Source organism: Muntiacus reevesi, chromosome 3 (genome assembly GCF_963930625.1).
Source record: "Muntiacus reevesi chromosome 3, mMunRee1.1, whole genome shotgun sequence".
Classification (NCBI taxonomy): Eukaryota; Metazoa; Chordata; class Mammalia; order Artiodactyla; family Cervidae; genus Muntiacus; species Muntiacus reevesi.
In genome coordinates, this window is record NC_089251.1 from 255,984,383 (window position 1) to 256,010,399 (window position 26,017).

General features: G+C 35.2%; 1 protein-coding gene and 1 non-coding gene across 2 annotated transcripts in view; both read right to left on the reverse strand.

Moving 5' to 3' along the window:
• Positions 1–7,323: 7,323 nt before the first annotated feature.
• Positions 7,324–26,017, reverse strand: part of NCKAP1 (NCK associated protein 1) — a 108,429-nt gene continuing 89,735 nt past the window's right edge. Inside the window, exons 24-31 of the mRNA XM_065931890.1 lie at positions 24,589–24,682; positions 19,809–19,891; positions 19,306–19,386; positions 15,748–15,841; positions 13,099–13,215; positions 12,405–12,514; positions 11,192–11,281; positions 7,324–10,231 (exon numbers count right to left, since the gene is read on the reverse strand). Of these exons, the coding sequence (XP_065787962.1) occupies positions 10,115–10,231; positions 11,192–11,281; positions 12,405–12,514; positions 13,099–13,215; positions 15,748–15,841; positions 19,306–19,386; positions 19,809–19,891; positions 24,589–24,682 (786 nt within the window). The 3' untranslated portion in view covers positions 7,324–10,114. The remainder of the gene's footprint in view (positions 10,232–11,191; positions 11,282–12,404; positions 12,515–13,098; positions 13,216–15,747; positions 15,842–19,305; positions 19,387–19,808; positions 19,892–24,588; positions 24,683–26,017) is intronic.
• Positions 21,925–22,059, reverse strand: LOC136165803 (small nucleolar RNA SNORA16B/SNORA16A family). The gene has a single exon (XR_010662773.1). It is a non-coding gene; the product is annotated as a small nucleolar RNA SNORA16B/SNORA16A family (small nucleolar RNA).

Here is a 26,017-nt window from a genome sequence, read left to right on the forward strand (position 1 = left end):
AGGCTTTTCCGGAATTGAAGAAGACACAGGCATGTAACAAACACACTGTGATTCAGTAAGTAATAAAGTAAGTAAATAATAAAGGCACCTACAGGGTTAAAAAGAGAGGATGATGTGCTCAGGAAAGGGAGGTGATGAATATAAGAGACAGACATAAGAAACACCATGAAGAAAAATACAGAGGCTTTCAACGAGCAGTTGTTGAAATTGTTCTAGATGTTGCAATGATATTTGAAAATACAAGCTTTACATCTGTTGTGTGTAGTATACAAAAATACAGTATAAAGTATTACAATATAGAGCAGATTAAGACATTTTTTTTTCCTGTTTAAGACAATGTAATGACTTTCAAACCAGAGCTGGAATTTAGCCTGACACAAAAACATCTATTCTCATGAACGTAAATTGTGACATTATACTATTCCTAAAAAAGTGAGGAACTCTCAGAAGGCAATTTAATAAGAAGCAAAACCAAATAGCCTAATAATATCAGAGAAATAACCACTATTAACTGAATTCCTGTGTGGCAGGCTCCAATCTCATTGATTTATATACCTAACCTTGTTTAATTCTCACAACGGCTCTTACAATAGTTACTAACCTCATTCTACATTTAAGGATACAAAAATCAGAGGAGTCGAAGCAATTCATCTATAAGTGAGAGCTGGATTCAAATCCCAGATTAATTTGACGACATGGTATCATACCTCACACATCAACCCCTAAAATCCTACCAAGAACTAGTGAATGCCCATGATGATTAAGACTATCTGAAGCAGGATCACACAGCACAAAGAGCACTGTACCAGGAATCACGAAGACAGCATTCTAGCTCCAGTCTTTTTCTGTGTAACTTTGGTATAATTACTTAACCCTTGAGTAGTTCAAGTAGCTAATTCCTAAGGCTCTGTCTAAGTAAAAAGACTAAAATGCTCCTTTATTATACCCACTGTTACATAATGGATTTTTCACTCAAGTACCATATTAGCTATTATTTTGAAGAAAAGGTCATCTTTCATATGTGCAGAACCATTTAATCAGTCACGTTTACAGAGTTCCCTACACTAAGTGTAATACTAGACTAAATGCTGAATATTCCAAGGTAGGATCTCACTTCAATAGTTGGGTTAGCGTCACAAAGTCACTAAAATATAATTTTTCTTAACATAGAAAGTATAAATACTATGTGAGTTTGAGCCTTAAAATGAAAATGAGTATTTTCAAAAATTGGTAAATGTGACATACTATCTATTACATATTGGAGAGGCAGGGGAGCGGGAAGATAGACTAGGAAAGAAATTAGGGTTGGGAGAGTTTAAACTACGAAGGATCAGAGAGAAAGTGTAGAGGTAAACTCTGTCATGAAGGACAGAAAGTGGGCATGTATCCTCAAGCTCACTGTTCTTTACACAAAAAAATGTTTTTCACTGTTTTGGGAAAGTGCACAATATAGTAGAAGTAGAGGCAAGAACTGATGCCTTTGAATTGTGGTGCTGGAGAAGACTCTTGAGAGTCCCTTGGACAGCAAGGAGATCAAACCAGTTAATCTTAAAGGAAATCAACCCTGAATATTCATTCGAAGCACTGATGCTGAAGCTGGAGCGCCAATACTTTGGCCACCTGATGTGAAGAGCTGACTCATTGGAAAAGACCCTGATGCTGGGAAAGACTGAAGGCAGGTAGAGAAGGGGACGACAAAGGACGAGATGGTTGGATGGCATCACTGACTCAATGTGCATGAGTTTGAGCAAACTCTGGGAGATGGTGAAGGACAGGGAAGCGTGGCATACTGCAGTCCATGGGGTTGCAGAGTCAGACAAGACTGAGCGACTGAACAACAAATAGGCGAGAAATCCAACAGCCATCACTGAAAAATTTTAATTATTAGTACTGTCACCCAAATAATTTTGTGACACCTGGGTCAGGGATTTAAAGCTGTGAGACAGCTGTTTGTTTATGAAAATTCAGAAAATAATCCCTACTAAGTAATTTGGTTTTAGAGATCAAATGAGATAACTAAAAACATGAAGATGCCCAGCATTGAGTGACACAATGTAAGCACTGAGTAAGGGTTATTCTTCTGCTCCTTGAGCTGCAGTTAAATTAGTGTAGCTTTAAATACTTTTGGATTTAAAAAGAAAAAAGCCCACTCACATATGAGAGACAATGCAAAGATGAGAGTACAGCTCTGGGCCAGATTTAAATCCTGGCCCTGCCACTTCCTTGCAGCGTTGATAGCCAGGTTACTCACCTTGCCTGAGCTTCTGTTTCTGGTAAATGAGAATCATCATCATGCAGGGTTACTGTGAGAACAAAATGAGTGATACATAGAGGATTAAATTAGATAAAACTTATATACTGCAGTATCTGGTAAATGGGGCTCTCTCAGGAAACACTAGCTCTCGATTACCCTAGCCCAAATTTTCAGTTTGGACAAAGCCCCTATTAACAGTTAAGGTCAAATTTTCTCTTGGCTCCCACCTCAAGTTTTGCCAGCTGGGCCTTGCTTCAGCTGCACACAAGGGCCCTTGTACATTTATGATTGAAGGTAAGAACTAGGAATGAACTGAAGTGCAGCTTCTGCCTCAGAACTTGTACATTATCTGCTCCACCTTCGGCTCTGGCAAGGTTTAGCAGTTGAATGCCTACCCCAGTGTGCCTTCTGGCACCCAGAGCTTGCATAGAATCAATAACTATGTGATTACACAAGATTATGGCCATACTTAATTAGCATGGCATCTCTATTTATAATTAATCATTGAACGTTCTCTTTCAAATAAACATTTTAGATGTAACTTGGAGTGAAAATCTCCCCATGTGTTTATGTTGAATTCTATCCATCAGTTTAGGTATGAATTTGCCTTTAGAATACAAGTATTCCCTACATGATACTTGCTGTAAAGATCCTCTTTCTGCTGCAGAGAAGATGCTGAAATTGGTGTGAATGTGCATGCAACTAAAAATATGTAACTTGAAATTCAGAAGTCATATTTTCATCTTGATAGCCACTCACATCGCTTCATTGCCACATTTCTAAGAACCTACATTTACTGACAATTGTTTTCTCAATCAAATGTGTGATGCAATAAATCCATGCAAAAAACATTAGAAAAAATAAACATGGCACCATATTTTAGGTTTGTTTTTGAAAACATTATCCAACAGTGTAGTTTCAGTCTGTGAGAACAATAAAATTTTATCACCACTGACCGCCAAAACTTTAAATCCAGGAGTTAAAGAGGAACTGTTGCTAACGTACTAATGGAGTTAATGATGTGATGGTAACTTAATCATGAGTTGGTGTCTGCTGTATACTTGACAGTGACTATTTAATACCTTAAATAAGTAGTTTAACTTGAGGGTGGGAGCAATTGGGCAGTTGACAAAACTGAGAAATTAATGATTCTAAACTATATTACAATTTTTAAATGCAATTGATGTAACAAAATATAATTTTGGAGTAAAATTTAATCATCTATTTTAGAACTTATATCCTATGTTGGTACTTTTTAACTTTGATCTTTGCCAAATAATAATTTCAAGACTCAATCACTGACCTTTTGGTCAATATGTGCACTATGAATGTGACTCAGCCATATACCACAGTTAAGACATGGCAGTCATCAAGGCTGCATGCCCCACACAGTCCCATCTCCAGCTCACTTGCTTTCCAGGTTTGCGAATCTCATGTAAGAGGCTGACCAGAACCTACACCAAGAACTTGTCTATCCATCTTACTTCCGAAAAGAAAGAAGTAGAAAGATAAGGGTCAAGGTGTGTGCACTTAATCAGAAATGAGATATGGCCCTTTATGGCGAGGTTCCTGACTAGATTGCTAGTTTATCCTATTTTGTTATTTTCAGGTCAGAATGACAGGCTGAAAACTTTTCTTGGAAATGCAACATTTCAGCTAGGCATGCTTGAAATGTTAACTACAGCAATGGGTACAGAAAGTTCAGCTCATACAAGAACGCAATTTAATATGCTTAAAGCAACTTTCCACCCTGAAAGTAACACAGGAGCAGAGTCAATAAATATTTTTCAATAGGACCAAATAAATCAAAAATCATTTCTCACTGAAGATTAAAACATTTAAGATTTCAAACCGATTCTTTTCCCCATAGAGGGAGAAAGAGGTCATAGTGTACCTTTAGAAAAAAGAGAGCAACGTGTCTATTTTGAAATTCAGGCCAAGACAATCAAATGAAATGATGGTTCATGCCCAAGTGACTGTAAAAAAGGGATGAAGAACATATATGAGTTACACTACTTTCAGGATTATTCATTCACAAGTCTTTACAAATAACACAGCTGAAATATCCCAGAGCCAAGTCATTATAATAGAAAGGTGGACATGATTTCATGCACATTAACTAGTAGATTATGGTTCACTGTCTGATAGAACTTGAGCTTGGTTTAGAAAACCTGATGGTATATAATAGACTTTTATCACTCTCATATCAATGACACAGCATCAATAAGTTCAGTTCATTTCCTTCTTCATAACCTACTTGTCTTGATTAGATCTGTAAACTTTTAATATACAATCAAAGAACAAAGCAAGACAGGCAGACCAGAGAAAGGAAAAGCTCTAGCTAACCAAGTTAGGCTCTGTCAAGCTCTCCTTGTGACAAAAATACTAATTTGTATACTTCTATTTCTCATGTATGCAAAGTTTGTTTTTGCCTTCTGGGGCTTTACCTTCACTGTTCTGTCCATTTCCGGTTTTTTTTCATCCTTTTATAGAGGCCTTCCCAGATGACACTTTCTAAAGTGGTAACCGCAAGCAACTCTTTCACTCCACTGCTCATCATCCCGTATATTTCCCTATCACCGTCAGAAGTTTCCTCCTTTTCCATCGATCATCGTTAAGATGAGAACTTAAGTGGAAACTGCAAACTTCTTAATTTTGCTCACTACTATACCCAGGAATCTATATATATTTGCTGGATGAATTAATTAGCAGAAAAGAAGTAAATGATTAGGAAGAGTGCCAATGACTAACTGGAGAATCCAAGATGGAAGTCATGGGAAGCCTGTGTGTCAAGTTCCATGGTTACCTCTTGTAAAGAAAAAGAAGGGAAAATTAAGAGATAAATTGAATAAACTAAAGGAACAGGAGTCTAACAGAAAGGAAGGAACACCTTATTTTAACTCTAACATACTGTTTTAATGTGAAAAGTGTTGCTCAGTCATATCCAACTTTCTGCAACCTATGCCTGCCGAGCCCCTCTTTTCGGGTCTCAAAGGGTCAGACATGACTGAGCAACCAATTTCACTTTTCATTGTTTTAATAACCGAGGAAACACACAGACTTCGTAAGGGTATCGCTACTTTAAACTACATTATCTCATCTGGCCAATACCTGGGCTTCCCTGGTAGCTCAGCTGGTAAAGAATCCGCCTGCAACACAGGAGACCTTGGTTTGATTCCTGGGTCGAGAAGATTCTGAGGAGAAGGGATAGGCTACTCACTCCAGTATTCTTGGGCTTCCCTGGTGGTTCAGATGGTAAAGAATCCAACCCGCAATGCAGGAGACCCTGGTTTGATCCCTGGGTTGGGAACACCCCCTAGAGGAGGGCATGGCAATCCACGCCAGTGTTCTTGCTTGGAGAATCCCCACGGACATAGGAGCCTAGTGGGCTACAGTCCACGGGGTCGTAGAGTCAGACATAGCTGAGTGACTAAACACAGCGCAGCATCAGCCAATACTTACGCAGCTGCATCAGACTCACAACCATCACCACAGCACTGTGCCAGTTACAACCCATAAAGTCAGGTTCTGACTTAATTTTCTGGACTCAACCTTTCCTTAAGTTTCCAACTGTCTTTTCTCCTGAATAAATACCAGAGCCCTAGTCCTATGGTGGTGAGCATCCAATATTTTACTATTTGGGGCAGGGGGCGGGGCGGTGGTTTAAGAATCTGGCAACACTAGCATGAGAGAACAAACAGTTGATTAAATTATGACTTAAACCAGTACAAAGTTCACTCTAAGATCCTGGAAGGCAGGGGCAATCTCTTTCATCCTCGACAGTTCAGACACGTGCTCTCAAACTGACTGAACAGAGGACACTTTGTGATCAGAAATCCTGCATTAGCTCTATCTAAAAAATAGGTAGTGACTACAGTACATACAGATAAGATGGATTAATGACAGCTAAGGAGTGATTTCCTTTAATGACACTTAATATATGATTGAATTTCTATTTCTTCTGAATATTTAATAATAAAATGGCTACTTTATCAAGGTTCCAAAGTATTCTGTAAAAAGGGAACTTTCCAAAAAATGAAGTCTGTGCTGGAATGAATGATAGAAACACAAATTCAGCAAGCACATTAAAATATAAAGAGTTTTTACAAGTTAACTTTACAGGATGTGATTTAATTGGCAATTTTATTGGTAATTTAAAAGGTTAGTATTAATTACACCAATTTAGAGGGAAAGTGATTTTTTTTTTAAAGTATGTATACCAGGCTATCAGTATGAAAGGCAAGGAAAGCCTTACAGCTTTTCACCTTTTGATAGGTAGACTTTTTAAAAATAAATTAATTTAATTGGAGGCTAATCACTTTACAGTAGTGTAGTGGTTTTTGCCATACATTGACATGAATCAGCCATTGATTGGTAGATGTTTTCACTTGAGAACATAAAGTTTTCACAATGACGTATCTGAGAAATGAGGTTAAAATTGTTAGTTTCCTACATACAGAGTACCTTTTGGAATTAGCTTAGTGTGTAACTTCCAATACACCTGTTTGACAGTTTAAATTCAGAATTAAGGAATTCGTGTCCTGGCATAATTTCAATCTACTCTGTAGTTTATATACTTAAATTGGATATCTTTTCATTTTTTTTAAATTTATTTTTATTTGGCTGTGCCAGGTCTGATCTTCAATTTTCACTGCAACATATGGTAGTTCCATCATGTGGGATCTAGTTCTCCGACCAGGGTTTGAATCCCAGGCCTTCTGCATTGCAGCCTGGAGTCTTAACCACTGGACCACCAGGGAAGTTCTTCATTCTTTAACAGGTATATACACTTTTATAGCAATGCTGTTCTTAACTTGGATTTGGAAATAAATGCTTTATACTCCTAAAGTCAATTAAAATTCAGTAATCAAAGGAGCTGTATACTAACATGAATTGCTATGGAGTATATTTTAATAGCCATATCACTATACTTCACATTGTTTGGGGGTGTTGTCAATTCTAAATACATGCACAAAAATAACATGCAAATGTGTCCCATTAGCATTTAAAAAAAAATCTTTGGACCATTCCATTTGAAAATTAGTAATTCATTAAATAAAAACAACAAATAAACTTAAAAAAGATATTCCACTTTACTAATAAGCAAAGATATGCAAATTAAAACATTTATGTTTCATCTTTTAAAGAGGCAAAGCTGCATAAACAATAGTAAAATTGGTATATATCAACAGTTTACCATAGGAGGAAATTATACTGAAATACACAAGTGTAAGAGTAAAACTGATATAATCTCACTGGAGGGAAATTTAATATGTTTAAAATGTATACACCCTTCCACCAAGCAATTTTACTTGTAAGAAATTATGCTAAAGGAGATAAAAGCCCAAGTTCACCAAGATATTATTTATAATACAGGAATACTTCCTTTTATTGCGCTTTCCTTTATTGCACTTTGCAGATACTGCATTTTTTATAAATTGAATGTTGGTAGTAATTCTGCATTATCAGATGATGCCTAGCATTATTTTAACAATGAAACATTTTAAATTAACATATGTGTTTTTTTAGACATACTATTATTTCACAGTTAACACACTGCACTGTAGTGTAAACATAACTTTTATATGCACTGGAAAATAAAAAAATTCATGTGACTTGTTTTATTGTGATATGCACTTTACTGTAGGGGCCTGGAACTGAATCCACAATATCTCCAAGGTATGCCTGTAATGAAAAAGACGAAATCTGCCTAAATGTTCATCCAAAAGAAACTTTTAAACTAGTATGGTATACAAAGAGGCATTAAAAAGAATATCAAATATCAAAGACTTTTTCTACTTGAGTGAAACAAATAGATTACATTTAAGTATATATGTTATGATTACATTACTGTAGAGAAAACAACAGTATGTTGCAGTATAAATTCAGCAGAAAATAAGAAAAGTTAAGACAAACAAGATGTTAAAAATAGTAGTTGTCAACTTACTTTTAACTTTATTTAAAAATCTGTTTGGGGGGAGGGGCAGAAAGGCTCTCTGCAAAGAACAATCCCATAGTACACCAGTTAGTCAGTCAGTTTAGGTATATGAGAAAAAAACTGGGGCAAGATAAACTTGACAGGACTATGAAAGAGTGATTTTTTTTCTTCACCTGGAGAAGGGTAAATAACGTCTTAACCCTTCCACATACTGCCCCAATGGAAGTATATATACTCAAAATGCCTATTTTACCTTTGAGGATATTACTGCTGACAAGTTATTACCGCTCTAGGATCCTAGTATTTCAGAGCAAACAGCATTTAATCTTACTTTCAACTGTTTACTGTGTATTTAGGTTATTTCAAGTCTAAAACTATTTCATTAAAAAATTCCTTACCACTGGAAATTTTCAACAGATAGTGACAACTATTCCCTGCTTTAAATATAAACTGGAGAAACCATTAACAAAATAGTCTTGTGGCACTTCAATTTCATTCCAGTATCTGAACTACAAAAAAATTATAACTAAGTTCACAGTAGCTTTCTTTTATCTTAACACAAGTTACCAGTGTATATATAAGAAGCTGTGAACAACAGAAGCTCTATGATATCCAGATATGCAGCTCATGAGAAAAAGTCTTTACAACGCTAATCAAAGAGCAAAATATCCACTTAGTTTTGAAATTAAATGAGGTGCTCTGCCTTCCCTGTCAACTGCCAAGCAATAGGCTCTTTATGTCTTTCCCATTCATTACTGACTGATACAGCAGTTTTCAACATTTTCATGAGTTCTGTGATCATTCCATGTTTTTCCCCTAATCTTTCAAATAAATCTGTCCATTTTCTCATCAATAAAAATTAATAAGCTGATGGCACACCAGTTTCCTTTTAGCTCTTAAATTTTAAAAAATGTTATGCAACTTTATTTTCTGATTTTAATATTTTTTCTAGTGGAATATTTTTCAAAACATTTAAGCAAATCTTATAGTAGGTGACCTAGTATCAATGTGCTACTCAGATATATCTAAAATAAACTAAGGTTTATTTTAAACTAAGTTTAAAGAAAAAAATTTCCATTTTACTTAATAAATTTCTGAGGATCCCCAAAAGAAATCATTCAAAATGTGATAGTCTAGTGTTTATTTTGTTATGGCAGGTACACTTGAATTTCAAAAATTTAAAACATATAAAAAGTGGTTAGGGACTAACATTTGTATCAACAGGTGATAAATGTCTAAGATTGTTTATTATACAGCAGGGTGCAATGGTGCTAATGCCAACAGGGCACTGTGGAAATTAGTCTAAAAATTACTATTAGGCTTTATACAGGCAACAACATTTGCTGCTGTTTTAGAATTTGGGGACACAGTCTGCTTCTAATGCTAAGCAGTCCATGAACACTTTTAATGTTATACAGTGTTATAGTAATTAGTTTGGCAAATGTTTCAAAATAAAGTAGAAATGTATTCATAACATCACAGAAATGCACATCCAGTTTTGTTTTCAATAAGAACCATAGTAGGTACAGGTCAGAACTCTTCCCTATATGAAATAATTTACACACAATGAATGCTATGATATCACTATCTAAAATAATCACTAAATACAATTCTTTTTCAGAAATAAACAAGCAAAGTTTTTTTTTCATTATCAAATATCAAAAACATAGAGAATGTATGTTTTTCAAACAAATGATATTCTAAAATTATTGGAATAATTTCAGTGAATTCCATAAATGTGCAACCTAAATCAACCAAGTATATTGAAGTACAACCATATTAAGAAACTGATGATCAGAAAATACAACCATATGAAAGAAATTTATAATCCACACAACTGTTTTTCAGGTCTAACAGTTCCACAGTTTACAGGTAAAACAGAGGCAACAAAACTGCGTGCTTGTCTTCAATAAGTAGGTATTTTATGCAGAGGATGTAACACTTTGCTTGTAGACAGCATGGTATGCATTTCTCAGCAAGACATAAGGAAAACAAGATTCCAAAAGATCCATTGTCAGGAATGGGGATTCCTGCACAATCTGAAAAATTCCAAGAATGTATTAATTCAAGTTATTTATAATGGGAACATTTACTGACAACGAGTAAAGCATAATTTTATATTGCTCTTACTGGGAACACATATAAATTTTTACTTTTACTTTAAAAGTACTTTACTTTTACTTTAAAATCTGAAATGTAAATATGCCATAGTGTATGCATCAAAACATTTTAAATCACTACTTCTCAATTAAATCAGTTAATCAACAGGAAATACCAGGCACTTGCATTGCCCTCAACAATATACTATTTATTTTAAATGTGGTCCATATCATCAAGTCTAACTGGGAACACAACACTAAGCTAATAAGCCAAATCAAATCTCAGACCATCTATGATTAAGTGGAAAGCTGTTAAATTCTAGAATTTTCAAAAGAGAAGAAAAATCAATGTAGGCTAAAGTCATCAAAGTCTATCTAAAAAAAGGATCTGAGCTACAAAGTACGCTGCATCATTATTAGGCTAGACATAGACCTCTGCAGATAAAGGAAATTATTCTAAGTGAGGAAACAATCACTACAGAAACAAGCACAGCTGGCTTCAGGCAGTGAAGAGAAGGAAATGACTAGGCACAGAAGTTACAGGACATCTTATCAGATGGGTGAGATGGAGTCAAAAAATAGAACATTCAGAAAACTGGAAGAGATGAAACTAGGAAGACTAGGAAACATAAAGCCTGGGTGTTTCCCAATAGGGTGAAAAACTATTTATAAAAGAACACTCTACAGGTAATGGTGATTCGTTCTGTTGTTTTCTGATATCCTTACCATATGGCAGTCTTTCAGCAACTATTACAAAGTGTGTGGCTTGGGTGGAGTGAATATAAGTGGTCAAAAAAGTACATCAGCTCTATTTCCATTTAATGACTAAAATACCAAGAAAATACTATCAGGAATGACTGGCAATTTTGTGTCATTAACAAAAATTACAATAAGACTTACCATATCTAGCAGTAAATAAACAGATTCTCTATTTCGTGTAGTTGTTTTATCTGTCTCCTGGCCAATTTTCAGTAGACTGGAGGATGCAAGCTTAAAAGTATACATACATTTTAAGTAAATAAGTTTTTAAAAATAAAACTTTCACCAGATATTTATTTTCAGTATGCTTCAACTTGCAACACATTGCAATCACAAGGTGAGCTTAGGTTCTATACTTTTAAGCAACAATTTAAGAGCTATTAAGGTATAAGCAGACACAAAGATAATAAATGCTACTGTAAAATTATTAGAATGATTTCCAATAATAATTATTGGAAAAATAAATATTTGGTTAAGGTAATCAAATATTCTTACTGGTCTTTAAAACTGATTTTTTTTTTTAGAACAAGTTAAAAAAAACCACAATTTAAATTCCTTTTTCTCTTCCCAACATCTGTACTAACTTTATTTCTTAATTTACAAATAAGAAAATTTCACACTGAGTTTGAGTTAATACTACTACAGTGAGATTAAGACATTAAGTCTTAAATGAAGGAAGTAAAATGAAAAAGAAAAATTTTAACTCTTAATACTGTTTTCTTTGAAATAGACGTTATTTTATTCTCCAATTAGTACTACATTTGCTTGAAAAATTAAAAAAAGAATTTTAAAAAGCTAACAGGATTTATAACTTGAAAAGACACAAATACTCTAGTGTTTTTTATATCACAAGTACGTCTTTTAAGTAAAATACGAAAAAGGTACGCTGATAAAGGAAAGAAAGAGCTACACTACCACAGAAACTAACCGCAGTACTTCATGGGACTAGAGCTAGCATTACTATCTTCTTAGTAGTATTCTTATTTTTGAGTTTGTCTCCATTCAGACTTTCTCCAAATAAATGGAAATAAATAAAATACATCCTTTTAGAGGGAACATTCATCCTCTGTATCAACTTTTTTTTTTTTCTCTTTCAAACACTAGGCAAAATTCTAGAGCAGTCCAAACATCAGTTCAGAAAAAAATGTCATACTGCAGAGCTCTAGAAACAAGAGACTGCTAGCCAAAGGGGAAAAATGCTAACCTAACTGCTCCTTGATTTTAATACCTTGTCTTTACCTGTCTCTTCTTCCAAAAATAAATAAATTAAGAGAATTACTTTGTTATACCCCACAGTTGTGATTTTTAATTTACTCTAAAAAAAATGTCATGAATTTTGCTTGATTATACATACCGCCAAAAATTCTTTAAGCCGATCTTCAATGCTTCCTTTGTGAATTGTAAACAAAGCTGCAGCGATCTGGTTGATGGCTTTAGCCAAGCAATGTATGTTGTTGCAGTGCCCTGAGAAAGTGCATATAGGGTGTGTGGTTTCTGTGCGACCCCAAAATATCAAATCTTTAATGACTTTATAATCTACATAAATAGCGGCGTGATTCAAAACAGAGCTGAGGCATGACCTGCCTTGCCCTCTCTTCACTTTCATGAGAACTAGTGCTTTTAAAAATAGTGTAGACAGAGCAACAACCATAGCTGTATTAAACAGGCACATTTTCAAAAACCCCTAAAAGAAACCATACATCAGTTTTACACTGACTTGGAAACTTATTAGCTGCTTAGCCGCTTTACGAACATTTCCCCATTCAATCCTTACAGTAACCCTAAGAGTTGGATAGTCCCCTCACTGTCCCCTGCCACATACACATGCAGGCACCCACAGGCTCACATGTACACACTCCACATGCATATGTGAAACTGGGGCTTGGAAAAAGAAAAATTCAGTCTTGTAAGATTACACATCTAGTAAGTAGCAAAACTTAACCCACTTATTGTGTTTAAAAAAAAAAAAGCACAATTACTTGAAAAGTACCTACTATATCAAAGCTCATAACTTTCCAAGTGCCAAAACAATTTTAAACTACTATTACCTTCTATAGCAGGGCTATACTGAGACATCACGTTACTGGCCAGTGTGGGCAAAGAAACGGCCACAAAGACCATGAGGAGGCAGGCAATTTTATATTCTTCTTCTGGACTTATGTTTTCTAAGGCAGAAAAATTACAAATAACATCAAGGTATTTCTTTCAAGATTAGTTAAGAGTTGATCTAAATCAGAAAAAGCACATTTTAATTTTTATGCATTTTACTGAGTCTCTATAGAGCTGATTACACTTTTGTTACAAGAAATATAGAATGCATAGAAATAATACACAATAGTATCAGCTGTTATCAAGCCATTAAGCATATTTCAAGGACATCTAAAAAAACAGTAAGGCAAAATGTCCTTTTTCTTTTTTAAATTGTAAGGTTACAGGACTAAAAATATATTTAGAATAACTAGAATCCTAAAATCTTTAACTTGATAACTAATAATAAATTATGTAATAGGAAAATTCTGTTTCAGTATAGAAAATTATCTAACTTACTCTGCCAAATCATCCAAAAACTCTTCAATTTTTTTCTAAAATAGATATACATGTGATCTGATATTTACTATTAAATGATATAAATGTGTAAACTGGATTTCTAACCTCTTCATTTTAGAAGACAGGAGGAACCAGTCATAAATGAATATAAGTAACACTGTCCTAAGGTTTTAAATATTTATTTTAAAATGATTTATCTAAAATATTTATTGTATCCATATACTAAAACTGTGTGTTATCTAGGTACTTCACTTCTCTGGTACCTGAGAACTTCGAGTCACTCCACTAACTATATATAATTAAAAATTTAAGACAAGAGTCAATATATCTGAAAAAACTAGCTGTTTATGACTATTCATAACAGTCAAAACATGATAACAATCCAAATGTTCATCAACATATGAGTGGATAAAGATATCCATCAATAGATGAAGCCATAAAAAAGAACAAAACAATGCCAATTGCAGCAACATGGATGCAACTAGAAATTATCATACTAAATGAAGTAAGTCAGAAAGAGAAAGACAACCACCATATGATATCATGTGGAATATATACCACATAATATATGTGGAATCTAAAATATGGCATGGGCTTCCTTCGTGGCTAAATGGTAAAGAATCTGCCTGCAATGCAGGAGACCAAGGTTCAATCCCGGGGTCAGGAAGAGCCCCTGGAGAAGGAAATGGCAACCCACTCCAGTATTCTTGCTGGAGAATCCCATGGACAGAGGAGCCTGACGGGCTACATTTCATGGGGTCTCAAAGAATCAGACATGACTGAGCAACTAAACTTTCATTTTCAAACAACAAGGACTTACTACAGCACAGGGAATTCTATTCAATATGCTGTGATAAATCACAACTGAAAAGAATATTTCTGTGTGTAACTGAGTTACTCTGCTGTACAGCAGACCGGCACAAACCGTCAATCAATTATACACACTTCAATGAAATGTTCTTAAACCTAGCTGATTACAAAAAATGCAGCCCTGGCAAATCAAGCTAGTTGAAAGAATTATCCATGTGACTATAATTAACATACTGCATATATGATGAAACAAAACTGATGTCAAATCAAAAAAGAACTAATGAACTCAGTCAAACACCATGTGACATCCAAGGAAGTAGGGGAAGGCATTTTAGTACCAGAAACAGATGAAACATTTTACTTTGTGGTAAAAACTAGAATTCTGAGAAATACATTTTAAAGGGCTGATCTTAAAATATTTCAAATATTTAACATTACATAACCACGCACAGAATTTCTATGCTAAGTAGCTCTAGTCCAAATAAAATAGAACACACTTTCCTATTTTTTATACATTTAAAAAATTTATGTTTTAGGTTTTTTGTTTTTTTTTTAGTTTTTGGCTGTGCCATAGCTTGTGGGATCTTAGTTCCTAACCACTGGACTTTCAGGGAACTCTCAAGACACCCTTTTCTAGATAATAATGTTTCTATCTATTAGATGATTTCCATCAGCAGACAAACACTGTTATTTTCCCATCTGAAAAATATTCTTCTCTTGATTTTACTTTTGCCTCTAGCTACTACAGTTTTATTTCTTTGCTCCCCTTTATACAGTAAAATTCTGCAAGAGAGTTGTTTTATACTCATTATCTCTAATTTCTTTTCTCCTATTTTTTCTTCAGCCCTCTTTAATGAGCTTTTTGTCTTTAGGACTCCACTGACACTGCTCTTGTCATACCTATTAATTCTACACAGCTGACCATTCCTTTCCACTCAAAGGGAAGGGATTCTCTCCTGGTTTTCTTCTCCTTCACAGATCCTTCCTTCCCAGTTTCTCTTCTGGTAGCTCCTCCTCTTCTCCCTGAACTCTTAAACTTGAGAGTGGCCCAGGACTCAGACCCTGATCCTCCTCACCTCTGCACACTAAATGGGCTTATTAACCTTATCCAGTCTTAAGACTTAAATATCTAATCTCTATGACTGTGCTGTAACATAAGCTCCAGAAGACAAGGATCTTGGTATTTTCTGCACTGATATACTCCAACTACCAAAAAAATAAAACAAACAAAAAAACCCACTGATATAAAGCAGACACTTGAACAGATAAGTATTACAAACTATATTTGTGTTGCCCTGGTCATTTAATAAGACTACTACATGATTACTAATGTATTTTACCTGATTTTTGTGAGGAAAGAGCTACCACCAAGGCAGGATCAATCTCACAAGGTAATCCAGCAGCTGATGATAATTCATACACATTCATTGCAACCTAAAAAATATAAAAACTACAGTAAGAAATATACTAACAAATTTCTGAGAAATCTCACTTTAGTAAGAAAAAATACATAATGTTTAAATTCGAGTTGCCTGTAAGAACACTAGAGAATTTAAAAAACTTGGCTTAAGAAGGAGGAACTATATAGTACCACTAACTGTACTGAACAGCTGACTTAGTACTGTGTGTGTGTTGCTGACTGTAACTTTATACTATCAGGCCAAACAAAACTTGTGTATTTACAGTGACAAACTCCAACAGAATCATTCTAAACCTACTATTTTTCTTGGAAGCATAGGTGTAAGAGCAAGAACAAGCCAAAAGATATGGGGGGAAAAAAAGGTGACTCAAAATTAATGACCTTATGTTTATGTCCATACCTTAAAATTTATTACAGTAGTTCAGTGCCTAATCATGTTGTATATCTAAATACAGTAAATTCTTGACTAAAATAGATTTTTAAAGAAGTACTAATTTAAAACCTGATAAGGTAAGTTCTAACGATTAGTGTTTTTTGGTATCACATATGGATTTCAAGGATATTCTGTGACTGCTCAACATTTCAGTTTAGAAACTACCTAAACAGGATAGCTCTTGATATTAACAACAAGTTTACAATCTAGTATAAATTTAACTGTAAAAACCCAACTATAATACAAAGTTGAATATATTTAATTTTACAATGAACAAAAACAAAAAATTCTCTGATAAAAGGAAGAGACTAAAGGAAGATACTAAAAGGAAGAAAAGGAAGAAACGATCACTTGGGGATTCAGGAATATTTCTTAGAAGATGGCAACTGAATCAGGCATTTAGATAAACAGGATTTCAAAAGGCAGAAATATAAAATGCCAGGATTTTCAGGAAGAATAATTACAAAGCAAAACAGAATGCACACAGCAAAATTTGGTCCTCACAGGATCCGAATGAAAAGAGGGGTACAGTAACAAAGTGAGGACAGTAAGAGAAGGATGGAACAAGTGATGAAAGCCTCAAAAATAAATTTGAGAAGACAGCTGAACACCAGACAAAAAGTTTAGAAATAACTTTTTAAAGTCAAGGCTTTTCAAACTACACAAAACAGAAAATAATCTTTGTGAAACATGAAAATTTAGAAAATATGGATAAAATAGCTCACTTACTAGATGTGTGTGTGTGCACGCATGCATCCTAACTCCCCTCAGTTGTGTCTGACTCTTTGTGACCCTATGGACCGTAGCCCACCAGGCTCCTCTGTCCATGGGCTTCTCCAAGCAAGAAGACTGGAGTGGGTTGTTATGCCCTAGTCCAGGGGATCTTCCCAACCGAGGGACTGAACCTGCGTTTCTTACCTCTCCTGCATTGGTAGGTGGCTTCTTTACCACTAGCGCCACCTGGGAAGCCTGTACTAGATGTGTAACCACTAGTGGATATTTGCTGTGATTCAATCAGTGGCTGTCTTTTGCTGCCAATAAATTTTCAAAATGAAACCTATGGATGCTCATAAGGTTACTAACCTTTCTATTTAAAACTATTAATTAAAAAAACTATAACCCATAACTAACATCCTTTTATAAGACTTTTTAACATCAATTTTTAAAAGCTGAATTTAGCTTTATTTAAAACAAAACTCTCGAAATTTCACTGGCTTTTTCATTCTGCTTATGACCCTGTATAAATAGCTATCAGTTTAAGGAAAAGGTGACTGACCCGCATCACCAAGCGCTGCCTGGAGAGCATCAGCCTGAGCCTCTGGCATGACGGACAGTGAGAAGGTCAGGTGGGGGCAGCAGCACCCGTCTGTCCCGCCCGCCCAGTTCGCCCTCCCGGCACGGCACGGACGGGGTGGGGGCGATGAGCGGAAGCCGCTGGCTCCTTTCCCGTCTCCCCTTCTTGCGTGTGTGTGCACGCTTGTGTGTTGGGGGTGGGGGTGGGGGTGTCCGCCTCCGCCACCGCCGCCCCGCTCCTGGACGTGCTGCCTACCACCCAGTCCTCCCGGCTGGGGTCTGCAGGAGGGGCTGAGCCACCGTGCGCCTGGAGGTGGGGGTGGGGGTGAGCAATCCCTCCAGCCCTGGGGAGCTGAGGAAAATGTCCGCCTTCACTTAAGCTTTCATTTGAATATTGTGATCTGGTTTTTATTTCGAAATAATAAAAAAGTAAACCCAACTACAACGGCCTTTTCACCCTTCTTCCACTTTGTAACTTATCCTAGCCTCGCCTCATCGCTCCTCTTGACAGCACTGTTACTCAGGCTCATTTCATTCCTATTGTCTGTCTTTTTGTTTTGGTTCTTTTTTTTTTTGAAGAAACTTGACATCAACTTGTCTTTTTTTCCTTTTCTGCTGAGTATATAAATTATATATATATAAATTATATACACACACACGTTTGGCGACCTTATTTTAGTTTACTTTTTTCTCTTTAGCCCTGGAGTTCTGCAAGAGAGATGTTTTGAAACTGAAACACTTTTGTGCCTGGACTGGAAAGATGCAGATTGGGTTTGTATGTCTTTTTCGTTTTGGCTTCTTCCCAAACTCCATCCATCCGGTGTTTCCCACTTCACATTTCTGGCTTTTTTCTTTTTCTCCTTGTCCCTAAGCATTTGAAGAGCCAACCATGCTCCTAAATCTTGACTTTAATTTATAGCACAAATGTGTGGGAGACATGAAAGTTGAACTGTTTTTTTTGTCTGAGATGCAGATTGGGTCTTGAAAACGATGATTATATATGCAAAGTCTGCCCTGCCCTCCCTCTCCCCCACATTTCCCCATGAAAAAGTCACAGTGAGGCTTCCTGTAGGGAGCAGAGGAGCTGGAGCTGGCTTAGGAGGCCCAGGGGCCCTCCTGTGAAGGGGAGGAGACTGAAATTCATGTCTTATGGCTATTCTGTTAATAAAACAGGTGTTGGTGGGTTTTTAAAAATTCTGTTTCTAAATGGAGAAGTAGATGCCTTTCATTATTTTGGTGGGGGTTGGGACTTGTGGCTTTAAAAAAAAAATCACTTCTGGGTAGAATGTATATTTTTCTGTTGGCATTTTTGTTTTGTTTTTTTTAGAGTCCTTCACAGCAACATGTGAGATCATGGAATTAAAGAAACCCAGAGACCTTAATTAATTGTACTGTTTGAGAATTTGTATAAATAATAACAAAGATCCTCTTAAAACGTCTATATTCTTATAGTAAAAGGTTAAACTGATATTTATGTAATAAAAGAGGAAATATGAAGTATAGTTTTTGAAAAAAAAAAGGTGACTGATATTAACCCATTTTACATTGCTATAGGTGATCAAGGAAGACTGACTTTCATAATGCCTATATAGTATTTTGGTGTTGAGCTTTCAAAGATGCATTTTCAAAAGCAAAAATGTTAACACATTACTCTAAACTTTTTAATAGCTTAGGATTTACTAAATTTTACCTCATATATAAGTTAAACATTTCATTTTAGAAACAGTAAAATACAAATAGAAGTTTTACTACCTTCATATCAGTTTCCCTTGGAATGTGATCCTTGAAATCTTCGATTGAACTGACAAGAAAAGGAATGTGGTAGGACAAGACCTAGGCAGGAAAACAAGTAATTATTTTTTAAAGGCAATCTCTAAATTTATGAAATGTTACCACTCAACTACTTTCAGCTTTCATAAAATTATTTTACTATGCCTATTTTCATATGATTTTCTAATGTAGCCATTAATGGAATGCATTTGGTAAACTGAGTATAGTCAAAATGGAAAATGCTTTAATGAAGAAAAAGTTGAAAAAGTAGCACAATATCCAGGCAAATTATACCTCTTGAATTTCATCACCAAAACAAAAAAATAGTAACCATGATTTCTACATGCTTTATTTCATATAAAATATGAAAACTGGAATTTTAGTTATATTATTGCCAACTATAAATGGTAAAAGTTACTTTTAGTTTCTGGGAAATTAAAAAGGACTATTTGGCCATAGAATATATACTTAAAATGGCTTCTTACATCTCTGAGTGCTTCCTGTGCCAATGATCGGAAGGATAAAATTACACCAATTATTGTCATCCTCTTCAAGACACTGTCAACAGCTAAGTTTGAAGGAAGGAGAAAAGAGGAGAGAGTGAATTGGATTCTTTCTTAACCTTGGAAAAACTCTTTGTCATAAACCCCCATGATAAAAGGTACAATTAAAAACAATTTGATTACAACAGATGACTAAAGAGGCAAAGGTATTGAAAGTTGATATTAAAATTAAGGAAATTATAGTTTACTTCCAGTAGAGTACAATGTTCTTTAAAATGGTTTAGATGGTTCATCAGAATCTTGAAACAATCATGTAAGTAGCCTCCTGTGTAATCCTATCACAGTGACGGTAGAGGCATGAGGAAGGAGAAGACAGACTAGGGAAAGAAGAAGCTGCTGATCAAAGTGGATCCTTAAAGTCAAATGGCCCTGGAACTTGGAGATGCTAGATGTTGAGGTCCAGAGAGTCGAGAAACAATGAAGATCATGAGCAATAAGACCAGGTTTCTGAAGACTATGGATGGATTTGATCATTTACATTTTGGTTAGAGAACATTATTCTGAAATTTATTACTATTATATTCAAAATTAAAATTTGGTTAAATAAAATCAAGGGAAATTAGGATTAGAAGGATAAATATCTTCATTTTTAAAAAGCCAACATTTATTGAATTACTCCTAATACACAAGGCACTGTACTATGTAATAAGAAAGCAGATACACATAGAACAATAACCTAGACCTTAAGTAACAATCTAAAGGCACTGTCAAGAAAACTAAGAAAATAGAATCCTATTTATAGGATTTATAGGAAACACACACACACACACATATTTGTATATATATAACAAATTGCTAGACAGATGTATAGAAAAACTGTTAACTGCAGTTATACTTTTGAGCAGTAGGAATGAATTATTTTGTTTTGACTTTCTACCTCCTGTGTGGTTTGTTTAAATCTTTACCATAAACATCATTTATTACTACACATGAAAAAGCATAAAATAAGCCAAAATGTGATGAGAATCAAAATAGTAGTATTAACAATGTAAGGCACAAATACAAATTCCAAGTCCTATTAATCTTTTACCTATAGGACTAAGCAGAGTGCCTAAGACCCAGAAAACTAGAGAATGTTTAATGAAATGATTAGTTAAGAAATGAGACTTCCTAGGAAGTTGTTACTATCTAGAAAAGATGAAAGAAAGAGAATAAAAGCAAAGATTTCTCTAAGAATAGGTTATCCAATTTATGGACATTAAGGAGGAGTGAGAACAAAGGGGCATGCCAGTCTAAAAAAACAGGACAGGAAACCCAGAAAAAAGAATCCAGAGAATAAGGTGAGCGAGCAATCAGAAAATAAATAGTGTGATACAATCATATACTTCCCAAAGGATGTTACCCAGAATTTAACAAAGTTTGCAAAGACTGTATCTATAAATTCCCCTTAAATATGCACAATAACAACATATTAAAAGTTCTGAGAACCTTCACAGTAAGAAATCTTGTTTAATTTACAGCTTCAATAAATAAAATAAATTTGTTCAAGTCACACAGAAATTCTGAAAAACTCAAAAGTTAATTGCAGATTGCCTCCCAATTCAGAGCTTTTTTTTTTGGGGGGGGGGGGGGCACAGTGTGTGATTGTTAGATCTTAGTTCCTCCACCAAGAACTGAACCAGGGCCACAGCGGTGAAAGTACCTAACCACTAGACCACCAGGGAATTCCCCAGAGCTACTTTTATTTATTTATTTATTTCTAAAATTTATTGTCCTGAATGACCTACTCGTGCCATTCATCTGGTTTTCAGAATCAAGGTTTTTGACTCACCTTTGGACAGATGCCTTAAGCTTTTCAGGGCAAAGACCCAAAGCATGGCCACAATCTGCATCACTTGCCCCTGGATTTCCCCAGCACAGGTATCCCACCCATATCTGCATCTCCATACTGGTTCTTGGCCTCTGCAAGCCACTTCTCAAAAGCCTTATTCTTGCATGTTAAGACCTCACCAATGGAACATTTCTGGTGGCCTTTGAAAACATTGTCAGTTCTAATAAAGGTCTCTGGTTGTACCTGAGAGATGGTAAGTACAATGGGAACTGTCTTTTCCTTAAATGTTGCAGATCAGTTACAGCAAACAGAACAGCGACCGTCAAGGAAAACTGTCACCTTGCGCTCCTTTTTGACCATAGCAGCTATATGGAAGCAGCTGCAGCTTTGATAAGGGCCACCCCAGAGCTACTTTTAATAAATTACATAGATTTCTCTTTTTAAGGGTATTTAAAAGAATGTGTTAGTTGACTATGAAAATCAAACTGCTACAAAAGTACATCAATTTAGCACAAAGGTAAAAACGAGATTAGAGACAGTATTCTGGAAAATAGTTCAACTCAAATAGTAGCTTTCTCTATCCCCTAAGTAGGTAACTCTTGAGCAGACCTTTTCTTTTTCCAAATCACAAAAAATATTTTGTTTCATTTCAACAAATAGGAGAGTTAAAAGTAATAGTAAACATGCATTGGACACAGCAGTGGGTCAGTTGCCTCTAACCGGATGATATAGTTAGAATGTTGTTTATTAGCATGAAATTCAGGCCAGTAAGGCCAGTTGGGTGGTCAGATGAGTATTTAAAAAAGAAAGAAACATGAAAAATAAAAATAATAAGAATAAAGTAAAGCATACTAGAAAATATAAGTATACAGTATACCAATGAAGAAAAGAGATCAGATAGGGATTTAAATAATAGTACTATTTATTCACACTCCTCTTCTGCATAATGCTACCGAGTCAATCTCTTTCATTTTAAAAATTTCATTTCCTAAAGTTCCCAAGAGTAAACCTGACTTTTTCCCCTTTCAGTGTACAGTTCTAGGAAAAACTTTTAACATGCGTAGATCTACTTATCATCATCACCATAGTGGCAAAGGTTCATCACCTCCAAAACATCTTTTGCTGCTTTCCCTTTATAGCTACGGCAAACACTGATCTGCTGTAAAAGGCAACCTGAAATGTAGTTCAGTGGGACCTTTTTTGCTTTTATTTACTTTTGGCTGCTCTGGGTTTTCATTATTGTGCATGGGCTTTATATCTAGTTGCAAAGAGTGGTGGCAACTCTTTGTTGAGGTGCTTGGGCTTCTTGCTGCCGTGGTCCCTTTCACTGGGAAGCACTTGCTCCGGGCGTGCGGGCTCAGAAGTGCGGCTCACAGGCCCTAGAGCCCTGGCTCAGTAGCTGCAGCGTATTGGCTTAGCTGCTCCATGGCACATGGGACCTTCCTCCCAGACCAGAGATCAAACCCATGTCCCTGCATTGGCAGGCAGACTCTTAAATCACTGGACCACCAGGGAAGTTCCTGTAGTTTAGTTTTACATTAATTTTTATTAAATAAGTTTGTATTTTTAAAAGCAAGATAAGATAGCCTAAAAAAGTGATTCTCTAAGTCATTTTATAGTTTTATAAAATTTGATATAGCTGCAAAACATTTAAAAGAAAAATATCAAAGGGGAAGTACATAAACTCTATGCATGTCTTTAATTTACTTCAGGATTATCTCTTATTTGGGAAAATAAACTCTCTGGTTTTCTCAAATATAGAAAGTATTTTATTCAGGATTTCACTAAGTCTTTAAAGTTGGAAAGCCTTTTAAATTGAATCAATAGGAAGTGTGACACTTAGTTTTTAATTATAACTCTGAGTTCAAGGACAAAAAGCAGATGAAATTAACTCAAGTGGATCTAAAACAGTTGCCTGGATAAACATACTTTAATAAACACACTTTAATAAATACTTAAGATTCACTGTTATTTCACAATATATCTTGCATAAAGAATCAGTATCAAGAAGATATGTAAAAAAAATTTTAAGTTGGAGGCTCAAGTTTTCATGCAATAATCCTAGGTTAGCAATACAAAGCAACAAGTTACTGATTCACTTCACAAAGAGAGGTGAATCTCAACAATATATACAAAAGAGTATACACTGTTTATACAACAGAATAGGCAAACTTATCATTTCTATAGTGATAGAATGAGGGGTATGAAACTGACTACAAGGAATCATGAGTTTTCTGAGGTGAAGAGACTGATCCTCCATGGGGTTGCAAAGAGCTGGACATGACTGAGCGACTGAGCTGACTGACTGACAGGCTGCTCCGCATGTTGACTGCGGTAATGGTTATGTGGATGTATGGCTGTGGTGGTTTCGTTGCTAAGTTGTGTGCGACTCTTGCAACCCTGTGGACTGTGGTCTGCCAGGCTCCTCTGTCTATGGGGATTCTCTAGACAAGAATACTGGAGTGGGTCTCCAGCTCCTTCTCCAAGGGATCTTCTCGACCCAGGAATTGAACCCAGGTCTCCTGCATTGCAGGCAGATTATTTACCAACTGAGCTCTAAGGGAAGCCCATGTGGATGTATACATCTGTTAAAAACCATCACACTGTTCATTAAAATGCATTTTACTTATATAAGCTATACCTCAATAATGCTGATTTTTAGAAAGTTACAGACTCAGAAGTTAAATCTCATTTGGTCTAAATTAATGTAGGTTAACTTATTTAATGGACTCATGAGTTAACTGATAATGATATCAAATATTTAATACGTGATACTAAGAGTATGGCAAGGAAAATAATTATGAAACAGATAAACCATTCACTTAAAAGATCCTTTCACTGCAAAAATATTCTAGTGAAGAATGCTTTTCATAACTTACTACTTATATTTACATTTGAGCAAAAACTCTTATAAAAGCCTGAGTTACCCACACGATAATCTTTTAAAGAGGGCAGCCATCTGGTCGGGTTTGTCAAAGCTGGTCCGCATTTGTGTTAGCACGTCAACATTCTCCACCACAAGTTTCTAAAAAAAAGAAAGATCTTAGGTCAGGCACAGACTTCCTTATGGTTGATGACATAAGAACATGCTTGGCAATTAGTAAGTAGAAAAAATAATACAGAAAATCCAGATGCTCTATGCTATGTTTTTGTTATTTTCATTAAAAGAATCTTAAAATTAGTTAGATAAAATTAATGTTTTCCTTCAGCTTGCAAATTCAAGAAGGGAGAAGTTCAGGAAAAAGCAATAAAGATAAGGAGTAGGATAAAGGATTATCTTATGCTTAGACACAGTACAGCACCTACAATAAAAAGCAGACACTGAAGTGGATATAGAAAGCAATAAATTCCAACCAAAACAAAAAGAACTTGCTAAAGTTAAAGCTGGCTAAAGATAGCCTAGAGCTCATTGCTGGATTATGTACATAAAAACAGAGGAAGAAAAACATAGGGGTATGGTACCACTTCATAAAAATTGTAAACAGTAAAGCTTCCCAGCACTAAAGAGAAATGTCAACTATCTACCTCCTCTTCCAAGACCACTGAGAAAAGGGAAGAGAAGAGAGGGAAGGAGGTGAAGGATAGTTAATTAAGAAAAGTACAACTCATTAAAGAATTCTTTTCTTAAAAACAGTACTGGAAAAAGTAATTTCATTTAAAAAATATAACTAAAACAAATTTATAATTAACTTTATTCTGGCAGAGATAATGGATATATATATTTGGAAAGCCTGGATATCTCAATTCAGCAGGTCTGGGTTTGGAAGATGTTGCAAGCATAATGTTAAAATGACACAAGGACTGTGTTAAAAACCAATGGCTGATGACAAGAGATTTAAGGGAAGCATAAAAAGACTATATGGAAAATCTATAAAAATATTTTTTCCTATACCAGTATGAATTTTATGTTACACTTTGGATTATTTTTGCTTTTACTCACATTGAGATGATCAGTTCCAGTCACAATTATTTGCTAAATTCAACCTCTACAATGTCTAATTAGAGAGACTGCCTGCTCTCTCTGAGGCCAATTCAATACTTGTCTCATCAGTCAATACACACTCAAATATATGCCCAACCTTGACAGTGTTCATGCATCTTGAACATAATATCATGTATCAGTGAATCACAGACAACACTGAGTTTTAAATGCACCATTATTTCATGTGCCATTAAGAAAAAAACTCTAATAATTAAACTGACACAATATTTTCTAATCATATAAGACACATATAATTTCAGAAATACTAATATAGGGTAATTTTGTTTCAGAATCAATAAAACAAAATAGTATATATTTAAATAGTAAGATACAGTGATCATTTTTAAGTTCCTCTACTAGGCAACTTACAAACAATCC